Here is a 14823-nt window from a genome sequence, read left to right on the forward strand (position 1 = left end):
AGCTAGCCTGTAACTAGTCAGCATCTCCTCCAGAAGTTGTCGGTAGTTTCCCCTATGATTAATTCTCATTTGCCTGAGAGCTTCCACCAATTTCCCCTGTGATCCACTTTCCTCTGCTTCATCGGAGGCCTTTTTTTAAGATTCAAGACCCCAGTGTCAGTAGACAAACTAGGATATTACATGTATTTCAAAACATATCACAGCAAAACACTCATTTTTCTACCATGAGTAATATAGTCTAAGCACGAGAACATTTCATTAAATAAGTATCATCTTACTTGTGTCAATAAAAATTTCCAATTGAAATATCTCGTTATTTTTAGCAAGTTACCATTAACTAGTTTACGTCTTATTTCACATTGTAATTTGAAGTTTAATCTGAAATTTACTCTGCTATTAGAATTCAACAGCAACACAAGCATTTCCTAAACTGACTTACTTAACAAAACAATAATTGGCTATAATGATTTAGTATAAAAGGAAATTAGTGTGTAAAGCAATAGGAAAGGACAGAAAAGCAGGCCATTAGAACATTAGTTTCTTCATCAGTTCTGCTAAATGACAAGTAGGAGATACAAAACGTCAAACTATGTAAACTTAAACTGGATTTTTGGGAAAATTTAAAGCATCTGGATTAAAATTTTTATTTACTTTTGCCTTGAAATATCTTAAAACATCTCTTGATAAAAACAGACAAAATATATTGAACATTATAAATATATATATGAAGAGCAAACTACTTATCCTTTCACATTTTTTTAAATTTTGGAAAACCTATAGGTTTCTACAATAGTAACTATTTAACCCTGTTAGCAAAACAAGCTCTAACATCCAAGCTGGTCACAGTTAAGCTGACACACGAAAAGCCAGAAAACCTTACATTATGTGCCTCCTGATGTGATGAATTAGGGAGTACAGGACCGTGTCCTGTGTTCTTGCCAAAAATATTTAATATAAACCTAATAAAGCTAATTCCTAGTTTACAGGAAACAGGGAATAGAGGATCAAGTTAAAGGATACCACAAAGAAATAATCATATGATCCAGAATGTAGGACATTCTAAAAAAAGCTGGTTCAGATTCTTCATATTCAGTGTCATGGGAGGAAGAAAAGTAGGGGCTTAATTAAAGACTTGTTTAATATGCCTGACTGATAACCTGATTAGACCATGGTTCAAGAACAATTATAATTGTCATTCTAGGGATCACTGGGAAAATTTGGACTTGATATTAGATATTATTAAATTTATTATTTTCTTAGATATAATATTATGGTTATGTAGAAGAATGTCCTAATTCTTAAGAAGTACATGCCAAAAATATTTAGAGGTAAAATATTATGATGTCTGCAATTTGCTGTCAAAGGTTCAGTCAAAAAAAGAAAAAAGTAGTGTATATACACACACACATGTAAAGAGATAAAAGCAAATATGGTAAAACGTTAACAATTTTTGAATCTAGGTAGAAGGTATATAGGTGTTCGCTATAATCATTGCATTTTTTCCCATGTTAGGAAGTTTTCATCATAAAATGTTGGGAAAATAACATACAAAAAAGGTTACTAATATAGATGATCTGATACAAATTCTTAACCATCTTTGGAGACTGCTTCTCCATAATTCTGCAACAAAGATAACACCAATATAACCATATAATGACAATGTTTATTAGAAAAATGAGAGTACTTGAACGCTTAAAAAAAAAGTGCCCTTGTGGCAAAAAGCAAGAGATGATACTGTTTATAACAATGTTTTACATGTATGTGTATGTTCCTGTATCTGTTCATTTTTAGAGTATTAAATAAACTGCCTAGAAGGAAAATAAATAGAGTAATATAGAAATAATGATAATGAGTAATGAAGTTACAGGTGCTTTGTTTTCTCTGAATTCTCCAATTTTCTATATCAAGCATAATAACTGTTAAAAAAACCCTTTTTTTAATTTGCAAAATTTATTGTGTGGAGAGAACATAAAACGATGTGCTGTTAAGATTTTACTGTATTTTTTTCCTCCTTACTTTTTCTTCTGTACTAAATAAACGTCTCCCTAAGTTTCTCATTTGAATCTATTCAGGAAAGGTTAAGATGGAACAATAAGTGCTTGCTCATCATCATAACTTTATCAGTCTTTAATCAGGTCTTTCAAAACACAATTTTCTACTTGATAATGTATGACAAAGGACTTTTAATAAAAGGCATAAAACTCCCCTTCCCCCAGAAGAAAACATCAAAGCAACAACTCTCTTTTTATAAAACGAAACAAAAAAACTTCTAGGACATTGAAGCAAAATCTGCTTCAAGTGGGCAAGGTAACTTACATATAGTGAAAGTGATCATCAACTCTGGTTTTCACATCGGAATCACCTGTGGAACCTTTAAATTTATGCAGATACCGAAGTTCCATCCCATGATATTCAGATTTAGTGGGCTGGGGTGATTTCTTTTAAAAAGCCTGACAGGTGATTCTGATATACAGCCAAGGTTGAGGACCACAGATATAAACTAAACAGTATAACTCTTTATTTTAACTTATTGATAAGGTTGCAAAGGTTGTTATATTGGTTGTATTTTAGTCAATTTTGGTGAGTTCAAAAGATAAGCACCTCTCACTCTCCATCTGACACCTTATTATTACAGAAATCATCTATGTTTCTGTGAACTGATGTAACAGCAGTAGTTGGGAAGTAGTTGCTTTTTAAAAAACACATTAAAACCAAACCTGTATATTAAGCAGGGATGGACTTATAATAGCTGGCGGCATAATACCAGTGAATTGAAAAGAACGTAAGCTACTGACCACATTTAAAAGTGATATTATCTTATAGCAAATTTCATTTCCCTATTGTGTTGGATGCATGAAACCTCTTTCCCAATCATTTCATTTGATTCTTCAAAATACCATTTTATAACTCTTTCATGTATTTTCACGAATTCATACATATATAGCACATCATGTATACATATCTATTATAGCAATTAATTACACTTTGCAACTGTTCACACTTCACTCCAATTAGACTATAAACTCACTGAGGTAAAGATAATTTCTTATTACTTTCAGTATCCTCCCTACTACCTAGAGAAGGGAAAATTATTTGTGCTAAGAACTTCATATACATTATCTCATTTAATCCTCACAGGTAACCTAATTAATAGGCACTGCAAGCCTGATTTTTATAAGTGAAGAAACTAAGACTCAAAAGATGTAAGTTATTGATGTAAGTTATTTATGTCAGGGTGACAACGCCAGTAAGTGACACAGCTCAGATTTGTGTTCAGGTATAATTAATATCTATGTCCTTCTGAATGCTCTTTTAAATACATTATAGTAACAGTTTTTATAGAGTGTCTCATATAAATAGACACAAAATGAATATTGGTTTAAATTACTGTAGAACCAGACCACAAATTATTTCATATTAATGTCTATAATCTATTTCCTCAATATAAAAAGATTAATGAAATTACAGGACAAAAAATTCATAAATTTAAGGCAATTACGGAGAAGGGAATTTAAGACTAGTCTGTTTTTGTTTGTAAGGTTTTAATGTCATCTAAACTACCACAGTTTAAAAATCAAAATCTCATGAAAAAAAAGAAAAAAAAGGAAAGAAAATACTGCCTTACACCTAATAAGACGAAGTAATCTAGATAAATCAAGCAGAGAACAAACAAAAGGGAAAATCTAAGCACATTTTAAAAATAAACTTTCACTAGCTAATATTAATTGCAGCAATTTTTTTCTAAATCCAATTGCTATAAGCAAAATTCTTCAAATGATTAGTTAAAAACAGTGGAGAAAAAGTAAAGAATACTAACATATTTATTGTGCTAGTATATATTATCTGTATTTTTTTGTGGAGTTCTAATGCCCTGCTTGTCAGCTAAAAATAATTTAAAAATAATTTTCAGAACTAAAGATTCTCCAATATCTCTTCATGAAATAATTAACAATGACTAATGAAGAATTTAATAAATTAGAAGTTATTTGCAAGGATCATGTAAAATTTAATGACTCTGAAATAATTTCAGAGTCACTAAAACAGTTAAGACCAGAGCTGAGAGAAGTGGTATGTCAAGTCGTACAGTGACTAATGTTAGTGCATTTCCAAATAGTGTTGGTCTTTCTCCAAAAAAAATGCTTTGACCAGTAAAAAGTAAACAAGAAACAACTTACAGAAAACTAGTATTCCCAAAGTCCTAAAACTGTGATGTAAAAGTGTAAAAAGCAGCTGTGTTTATTCTAATTGATCTATTTGAAATAAAATTTAAAAGATTGTATATAAAACAATAATGAAAAAACAGGGTATGGAGATTCTCTGGGGATTGTGTTCTTTCCCCTCGTTCTCAAAAATCCAAATGCCTTTAAAAAGGTTTTGGATTAGGATAAATAAAAATGTATATTTAAGTGAAAAATAAGTGACAAGAAACTGAGCTTGACTGCTTATTTTCAACAACTTTATAAAATATTCCTCATCGAAAACAGAATATCTTAAGACTATTAAACATGAGATTCACAAAAGAAAATGATTTTTTTGGATGGTTAGCAGAGGTACCGACAGAGGTGCATAGTCCCTAAAAATCTTAAGAGAGGAAGCATGAAAGGTGTAGAGAACAGCTTTTGGAGTCACTGACTTAAGATTCAAATCTGGCTGCACAATTTATTTAGCTTTGCAACCTGGGCAAGCTACCTCATCTCACTGATTCTTAGTCTTTTCTTTATAAGAAAGGTGCTAAGATTACCTATAATTTTACATATATACCACACACACACATACACACCTTCTCCCTTTATCCTTGGAATATCATCCACTTATGTAGCTATTTGATCATTGGTATACTAATTCAAAAGCATTATAAGTCTTTGTTGAAGGAAGATCTTAACATTTTTGCATTGAAAGTATAAAGCTCTAAAAAATACTTTCATACCAATTAGCAAACTCAAATTATTTTTTTAAATACGACTTAAAGATAGTTTTAGCAAACTCGTACAAGAAATGAAAAAACAAATATTTCTTATTTAACAGGCATTAAGCTCTTACACACGCCAGGCACCGCTGCAGTTGCTGGGACATAAATAAATCAAACGAAGTCCCAGATCTCACAGAACTTATATTCTACTTATAAAACATAAACTAGCACTTTAGAAGAAGAAAAGGAGTGTGATCTCAGAGCCCTGCCCAATATAAGAACAACTTATAGCAAAATGCAGTTTTACTCTTTCTGGCCCTCTACGTGATTTATTCTTTGGGGGTCACTTCTTTGAGGAACTGGTGAAAATCATAGACATACTCATCGTTAAAAAATATTTATGTACACACATAAATATACTTGCAAAAACTTTTAGGGGAATCACAAACTCCTTGATTAAGAATTCCTGCTAGACTCTTTTCCATATATTTTGATTTTAAAAGTTGGGAAAATATTGATATTGCTAATATTAACATTAACATATTTCAAAAAGTTGAACTAAGAAACAAATTTAGAAAACAACTTAATAAGATTTTCCTAGTAAACTTTCTGAATATATTTTAATAATTTAACTACCGACTTATAGTCAAATCAGTTTTTTGAAATAAATTTATTAACCAAAAGATTTTTAAAAAGAAAAATGAATGAATCTTATTCTAATGGTACTACTTATAGGCATTTATAGTAGAATAATCATATCTATAATATAGACATTTTAGGAATCTAAAAAAATTTGTTTAACTCTGACTAGCATTCTTTTCTCAAGTATCTAAAAATATTATTTTTGTTATTAAAACAAGACTTAAATTTTATATCTCCCAATTGTTGCCTCTGAATTTTGACCATACTTTAGTCTTCCCCATTCTGCAAAAGTAACCACCAACTCCTGCCATTGGGCTTCCTGGCAACATCTTCCACGTGGCATAAACTAAGTCAAGCAGCATTCCTGGAGCATTTCTCTGCCCAACTCACTGCTACAACAAGTCAAGAGCTAATAATTTAATTAAACATCTACAATTTCTTCATTTTTTCCCTGCTTCTTCTACATTTTTTTTAGTACATTTCTGCTACTTGTGATTATGGTTTAACATTTTTTTAAGGTCATGGTTATTCTGAAAGGATAAAAGTCACATTTCCCAACATAATATTCTGGGCTGCAAAAGCTAGTTTTTATAGTAAATAGGAAGTTTCTCTAACCCATATGTAGCTACTTAAAATGAATTTACACTTATCGTCTGATCTCTGTAATTATTTCAAAACTACTTAACTCCCAGTATCTCTTTAATAAGGCACATGTTTCTAACAGATTAAAATACCACAGATATTCCTTTTCGAGTCTATCATTCCTATGCTCCAAACATATGGTGGCTCCTCGATCTAAAATGTAAAGTTCAAATGGACTCTCCAAGTCTCCTCAAAAATACTTCTGACATCCTAAATTCTTAAATTTCACAACAGTTCCATGTTAGGCAAAATGATGTTCTTCCTTTCAAAGACAGCTTATACTTTGTTCTTGGCTCCCCTATCCACTTGAACTATCCTCCTCCTCATTTTATTTCTGCCATTCAAATCATTCTTCAAATCCTATCTTTTCTCTGAAAATCAGACTTTCCCAGCAATCACTGTAATATTCACATGAGAATTAATCACAATCTAGACTTTGTCATTTCTTTTTATTCTTTACAAGATGATATGAGACATTTTTATTATTTAACTTTGTTTGTATCTACATTGTAAGCCGCACTGAGAGCAGGGGTGGAACTATACCTTTTGTTTGTAGTCTCTTCCCTACATCAAATTCACTACATGGTAGACTCAGTGTTTGATCTGCTGATATTAATAGAAAGCTTATATATGAAGGTAATTCAGTATATATCTCCATAATTTATAGTCATATAATAATCATACTTAAGGAAAGTTTTATATCCTGAGCATTTTCCCATAGCTTCATGGTTCTGTTGCCTATTTATTCACTGTCTATAAAGCTACTATGTCTAAGTCTTTTCTACTTAAAAAAAAAGTTTAAAAGTCCCCTCCTTGGTATTCGTTTAACAGAAATTTAGGGTTATAAAACATTTAAACAATTTTGTTTGGAGTAAAAGCAGCCAACTTTTTGAGGGAGCAAGGTATAATGAATTCATCTTTTAAGATTACACACTAGGGTTGCATTTCAAATACATGAGGAAACAGGAATACTTATATGGCTAATAAATGAATCAATAGCTAACTTTTGAGGGCTTATTTCCTCTAACCATGGTGGCAGATGCCATACGGAACCTATAAGCTAGCTGAAAAGATAAAACTCTCTTGACTCTACCTCCCAATTACCACCATTTTCTTTAAGCTATGTCAACATCCTATCCTCAGTTGTTTAATTTAGAATTATCTAAATGTATCACGATGACATATCTTTATTTTTAAATTAATTTTTACAGTTTTGGACATAATTCTTAACATTTTGAGATACCCACCATACAAGAAAGACTCAATTCAGAATCACCGCTCTAGACCAAGATATAAATTGTTATCATCAATATACAGTATCAACTTTTGTTCAACTCACTAAATCTATTAATTGTAAAATTTTCCTTTTTGACAGGACATTTTTATTTTTAAGGAAAAAATTATGATATTGCTGTGTAGTAATAAATCCTAGAAAACAATGCAACTGAGATGATACATAATTTCTACCAGTGGCTGACAAGCAGAACTGGAGACTTGGAGGGTAAGTCTATTTCTTCTCAACAAGTTCACTGGCTTCCTTAAATCTTTGAAGTATATATGTTAAAAATTAAGTTATTCAATTTTTGATGTTACGAAATTTAAAACTCCTGTGAGAAAATACTTATTTGAGTTATTGACTATGAAATTTGGAGCAATTAAAAAAAAAAGACACTGTTTTGTCTCCTGGTACTAGTCCTAAAATAAAAAAAAAAACTGCAAAGGAGCAGCTGACAGCTTATCACTATTTCTAAGGAAGGTAAAGGGATAAAGAGATTTGCTCTGATGAAGCACAGCGGGGTACAACAAAAATGGTTACCTCAGGTCAACACATAAACCCACAGCACAATAAGATTAGAAAGAAATTATCCTCAGGCATTCATTCAACTGGGCACAAAGGGACACTTAAATGTTTGGTCATTAAAATAACAACTCATTCACTATAGCTAACTTCCAGTGATGGTAGCAGCCTGCTGAAGGAGAAACTGAGATATTTAAAAGTGCATTCTTTGCCTCACAATTAAGATTTAAGGGAGAAGAAGAAAAGGCAGACATACAGGGAGGAAGTAAGTACAGCTCAAACAAAAAGGTATTTGATACCGATTAAGTGACAACAAACATATCTACAAAACAGAACTTTACTTCTACTTCCATTTCAATGTATTTCCTCACATTTTAACTGACTCCTTAAAATGACAAGCAGTAATAATTTATTATAGATTTCATTATGTGAATATATCCATATCTAATATAAATAAATTAGATATATTCATATCTAATATTATAAATTACTTAAAATGCTTAAGAAATAAAATAAAACTTACCCCATCACTTTCTCTGTGTGGATTCAGTCTACTATAAACAGCTTCAATAACATTGCGCCTAAAAAAAATTATGCTTTAGTTTTATTAAATTATAATTATTAAACTTCTGAGTATTTAAAATATACTTTATCTTGACTACACTAAAAAATTAATTGCCACATAAATAGTTTCTACACTTCACTAAGACTTTGATCCTGCACAATCCATTTGTTCTCATTACCAATGAAAGAAGGACCTTCATCCTCAGAGTATGATAAATAATTCCTTAAAAAAATCTCTTTTGGATGAAATTTTAAGAGTTCTCTGGTATCAGAACCATCAACCCATTTCATCTTTAGATAACTGATGTACTGCTTACCCAAAATTATTTTATTATTAATTATAAACAAACTCAAAATTAGTTTTTTGTTTTACTTACTTGCCAGCAAGACCTCCCCCAGGAGGCAAATTTGGGATATTTTCTGCAGACAAGATGCGCATTACATGGGCAAGATCAGGCATTCCTTCCTCACCCGACTTCTCCATAATTTCTGTAGGTTTTTAAAAAAAGTTCCTAAATTAATGTGATAACTTAGTATTTACAAAGAAGTGAAATAAGAGATACAATTTGGTAGTACCTATTTTAAAATATTAAAAGCAAACATTACCTTATTATCCCATAAGAATAAAAAAAGGTAATATAAAAAGTTATTCACATATATACACATGTATGTGTGTGTGTACTCATCGCAGCATTATTCATAAAAGGAAAAACTAGAGCAAATTAAGTACCCAACAATAAAAGGACAGCTAAGAAAATTTTGGTATAGTCACTAAGTGGTTTATATAATTACTAAAAATGACCCCTATGGAAAGTGTAGATGAATTCGGTGAGAACTTTAACAAAGAGATAAAAAACATAAAAACAGAAATGGAAATTATAAAACGGAACCAGTCAGAAATGAAGAACACATTAGCTGAGATGAAGAGTATATTAGATGGAATAAACAGAGTGGAAGATGATGAGGATCAAACCACCGACACAGAGGATTGAGAAGCCAAGGGCACTCAAACAGAATGGCAAGAAAAAAGAAGCCAAGAATATAATAATAATTTAAGAAGCCTATGAGACACAACTAAATATGAAGAAAGATATCTGTATCATAGTGGTACCTGAAGGAAAACAAAACATTGAAGAGCTATTTGAAGAAATAATGAAAAACTTCCCTCATCTAGTGAAGGAAATAGACATACAACCCAAGGAAACTCAGAGAGTCCCAAGAAAGAGGAATCCAAAGAGGCCCACACCAAGACACATGATAATTAACATGCCAATGGTTAAATACAAAGAGAGAACCTTAAAAGCAGCAAGAGAAAAGCAGTTAGTTACCTACAAAGGCGTACCCATAAAACTGGCAGCTGACTTCTCAAAAGAAACTATGCAGGACAGAAGGGCTTGGCACAAAATATTCCAAGTGATGAAAACCCAGGATCTACAACCAAGAACACTTTCTCAAGCAAAGCTATCATTTAGAGTCAAGGACAGATAAAGAGCTTCTCAGACAAAAATAAGCTAAAGGAATTTATCAACACCAAGCCAGTATTACAGGAAATGTTGGAGGGATTTCTTTTAGAAGAAAAAACATGTAACAAAAACAAGAAAAAGAATGGTAATAACTACATTCCTATCAACAAGTTCCTCAAATGGAAAAGAATTAAAGGCTCCAACCAAAAGACAGAATGGCTGAATGGATAAGAAAATAAGCCCCTACATATGCTGCCTACAAGAGACTCACTTCAGACACACACAGACTGAAAGGAAGGGGATGGGAAAAGATATCGCCTTGATGGACCTAGAGGGTATTGTGTTGAATAAAAAGAGTTGGATAGAGAAAGACAAATATTGTATAATTTCATGCGATATTTCACATGTGGAATCTAAAGAACAAAATAAACAACAACAAAAACAGAAATAAATTCATAGATACAGAGACTATTTTAAGGGCTACTAGATGGGTGGGGGTAAGGGCAAAGAATTAAGAGGTACAAATGGCTAAGTGGAGAATAGACATGGAGCTGTAGAGTGTAGCCTGGGGAAGATGGTTCATATAGTTGTAATAAATATATAAGGGGGAAGAAGGGTAGTAAATTTAGTGGGGTGATCGCTTTGTGAGTTATGTGGACCTCTGATCACTAGGCTGTACAACTATAATTGAAAAAAAAACCTCGTTGAATTGTACAATGGAAATACAAGCAACGAATTGTCTATTATATTTCAATAAAGCCAGGGGTAAAAAATGACCCCTATGAACATAGTACAGCTACAAGGAAAAACACTTTTGATCTGATTTTATGTAAAAAATAATATAAAAATTATTAATACTATAATTACAGGAAAATAAAAGCAATGGATGGGTAAAAATTATGAGGAAAAATTAAAAATTGTTTTACAGGTTTTTTGATATTTAGTTATGTTCCACAACAATTTCAAGTAAAAAGGGGAAATAAATCCCAGAACTTGCTAATTCTTAGAACAAAATAAAACATTTACACATTCCATTTATATTTACAACTTATAGAAAACAGATTTTTGAAGCATGATTATTTGGCGAGTATCGAGACATAAACTCAGAAATCTGACAATGGCAACTTAGTTTTAAGACAACAAAAAAAACAGTGTCCTAAGAATCCCTCTTGATGCAAAATCCACACTGTTTACCATGCCTCACAAGACCTTCAATGTGACCTTAAACATTCACCACTCCCATTTGGCTCTGATCCTGACTCTTATTATCACCAAAGAGTCTATCCAAAGAAGCCTTCTCCTACTTCTAGATCTTCACATGTACTTTTCCTTTGGTTTGGAACACTTTTTACACCAGTCCAACCAACAACTTCTTTGAATGGTTAACTCATTTTCCTCCTTCAGGTTTCAACTTTATATGTCACTTGCTCAAATTCTTCTCTGACCCTTGCTTGGAGTAGGTGCATAGTAACATACTCCCATATATACGATGTTTATTATAGCACAGACTGCAAGCTTCATGAAAACAGGACTGCATTTTTCTATCCTTAAACTTATATCTCTATAGAGCAGCGTTTCTTGATCTTGGCAATACTGACATTTTGGACCAGACAATGTTTGTTATGGGGTCTACCTTGTGCACTGCAGAATGTTAAGCAACATCCCTGATATCTACCCACTAGATGCCACTGGCACTCTCTCAGTTATGACACCAAAAATGTCTCCAGACATTGCTACATGTTCCATGGGAACAAAAATCTCCCCAATTGAGAACTATTTCTGTCTAGCACTCTATCAACCAATTTTCATACCCCTCCACTAGCCACTGCAGTCCAATCCACCACCATCATCTGCCACCAGCATTAATGCAGGATTCCTAATTGGTCTTTTGGCTTCCTCTCTTGGCCCCTTTACAATCTCTTCTCCACACAACAACTAAGAGAGCCTTTGAAAAAAGTCAGATCAAGTCGTTATTGTGCTCAAAATCTTCAAATGACTTCCCATTACCATCTGAATAAAGTCCAAAGTCCTCATTTTGGTCTACAGAATCCTACACAATTTATCACCACTTAGCAGCTGCTCTAAGTCTTCCACTTTTCTATAAGCTCATTCAAATCCAGCCACTCTTTCTAAGGATATTCTCTCAAGTCTTCGCTGCTCCTTTGCTTGGAATCCTCTTCCCCCAGATAGCCACTCTCTCTCACACACAGGCATCTGCTCAAATGTCTTTCCTCACAGAGACCCTCCTAACCAATATATCTTGTTACTCTGCTAACTGTTTTACTTTTCATCTACTTAAAATGGAGCTTTCCTATGGTAATTACTCATTTGAAATTGCAAATCTTCACATTTCAAAACTCTCACCAATTACTATGGCTACTATATCCAAAATATGACTCATAATATACCGAATTCAACAAGCCCATCATATCATAATCATTTATATCATTCAAATGTATTTACTATTTAAAAAAATCAAGCCATAAAAGTGTTAAGAGAAAATACGGGTCAATATATAATCTTGAATTGAGGAAAGAACTTTGTCAGAATGACATCAAGGCAAAAATAAATAAAATTGATATAATACAACATCATAAAAAGTGATTTTACATCTAAGTACCACATGTAAAATTAAAATGTAATATTAAGTTGGGGACTCTGTCATAATCTCTAACATGCATTGTCAATTTATCAGGCTAACCATCTAAATGAATTTTTAGATGAATGTATAACTAATAAGCAAATGCAGGAATGAACTGGAATAGAAAATGCTGATTAATCTAACAGAAGGCAAGAAAGGAGAATAAAGAAAAAGAATAGATGGAATATATGGAAGTAAATAAGATGATAGATTGAAACACAAACATATCAGCAATTATATTAAAGATAAAGCTTCTCCCTCCCTTACTCTTGAATAATAAAGTATTTTTAGCTCATAAACAACTTTAGATAAGGCCAAGCAAGTAAGTCTTACAAAGTGTGGAGGGGACAATGGTGGCAGCAGCAGGGTCCAGCATGGGGTAGCCAAGCCTGAGCACAGTAACACTTTAGCACTGGTGGAGGTGCGACTTGGAATGGGGTTCAAAGCCAGTGTGGAGTGAGGAAGGTAGCTACACAAGGTTAGCTGTGACAGACTTGTTTGATTGATAGTAGGCGCCAAGTTTCTCACTGTAGAAGGGAGTTACAGATATGAAAAGAGAAAACTAGAATGAACTCAGAAGTATTATACAGAAGCTGAAGTTATTGTTGGGATAGACAAATACAGGAAGGAAGGAAAGAAAGAGGGAGGGAGGAATACAGACATAAATGTATATGTGTGTGTATATCCATCTTTTGAGAGGGTACAGGAACAGAAACACCCCAGCACACACCTAATGCACATATCCAAATTCCTAAATAAAAAGAAAATTAAAATAAAAGAGAGGTCATTGAAAAAGTGGTTCATTTCGTGGTTGGTGCAGGGAAATACAAAATGAGTCTGGAATATCTATCTCATTATGCCAGAAAGTAAGGAACTGCTCACAGAATTATAGAGACAGGTCAAAAAGACTGGAGCAAGCTTGGAGAGGTTCTCACTGGCTAAATCTTGGACAATATAAGCATCAAAATGACAATAACAGTAACAGTTTATAATAATAAATACAATAGGAATCTGAGTCCATGCTCATATAAATTAAAAGAATGATCAGAAAACTTCTTTTCTTCACAGCAAATTCTAACACATATTTAAAAAATGACTGAATTAGAAAAATCACCATTTACCTATTATCCTAGCAGCAAGTGATTCAGGCAAGAATCACCAATGGGTACTAAAACTAGTAGGTGAAAATTTGAGGTGAAAATTTGAGAAAGAATAGGTTATTAACATAATCTCAAAGTATCTCCCACCAAATTCTTATTAATAAGTATGACATTTATTAATTTTTCAATGGAGGAATATGAAAGACAACATTTCTAGCAAGTGATGAAAGTTAAGATTACTATATCATGTGCCTCTTGATATGATGCACTGAGAAGAACCAAGCATCACTTCTGTATTACTTCTGCCAATGTATAATCAATCTTATCAAGAGGCAACATCAGTCAACTCAAATTGAGGGACATTCTAAAACTAACCTGTACTGCTAAAAAATGTCAAGGTCAGTAAAAACAAGAAAAACACAATGCAACTTTTTCACATGGAGCGAGACTAAAGAGGCATGGAAACTAGATATAGTACATGCTCTGGACTAGACCTTGGACCAATAAAAGGAATTACTAGGACAACTGGAGAAATTTTAATGTGATTTGTAGATTAGATGGTAACATTATATCAATGTTAACTTCCTAATTTTGATGGATGTACCATAGTTTTGTAGAGACTGTCCTTTTTATATTAAGGGGAACTGGGATATATTTGCAACTTACTTTCAACTAGTTCATAAATAATTTCATAATTGGGGGGGAAGGAGAATGGGGAGAAAAGCAGAGCGAGAGAGAAGAGAATGCATGTTATAGAAAGTTTACAGATGACTCAAATGAGGTATGTAAACAAAAGGGGAATCTAGGTAAAAGGTACTACATGAACATGGGCATTCTCTATAATATTTTTGCATAAGTTAAAAATTATTACAAAATAAATCTAAAAATATGTAAAATTAACAATCTTTCACAACATCGACATTAACTCTATTGGTATGATGAAAACACGGTAATGGATTCCTATAATCAACATGGGAAGGGAGAATTACTGTCAGTGAGATTATAGCACCCGGTGTTCATAACCTGAGGCAAACTTCACTGGATTCTTCACTTACTACTAAAAA

At 32.6% G+C, this 14823-nt stretch overlaps 1 protein-coding gene across 2 annotated transcripts in view; it reads right to left on the minus strand.

Annotated features, from left to right (window-relative positions):
* The window catches only part of PPM1B (protein phosphatase, Mg2+/Mn2+ dependent 1B), a 61410-nt gene that overhangs the window by 2958 nt on the left and 43629 nt on the right, over window positions 1-14823 (minus strand). Inside the window, exons 4-6 of one of the 2 annotated variants that reach the window (XM_006909633.2) lie at window positions 8933-9044; window positions 8515-8572; window positions 1-129 (exon numbers count right to left, since the gene is read on the minus strand). The exon at window positions 1-129 is cut by the window's left edge and continues 918 nt beyond it. In XM_006909633.2, the coding sequence (XP_006909695.1) occupies window positions 1-129; window positions 8515-8572; window positions 8933-9044 (299 nt within the window). The remainder of the gene's footprint in view (window positions 130-8514; window positions 8573-8932; window positions 9045-14823) is intronic. The other variant, XM_006909634.3, reaches the window with a different exon arrangement.

Source organism: Pteropus alecto, unplaced genomic scaffold (assembly GCF_000325575.1).
Source record: "Pteropus alecto unplaced genomic scaffold, ASM32557v1 scaffold131, whole genome shotgun sequence".
In the NCBI taxonomy this organism is placed as follows: Eukaryota; Metazoa; Chordata; class Mammalia; order Chiroptera; family Pteropodidae; genus Pteropus; species Pteropus alecto.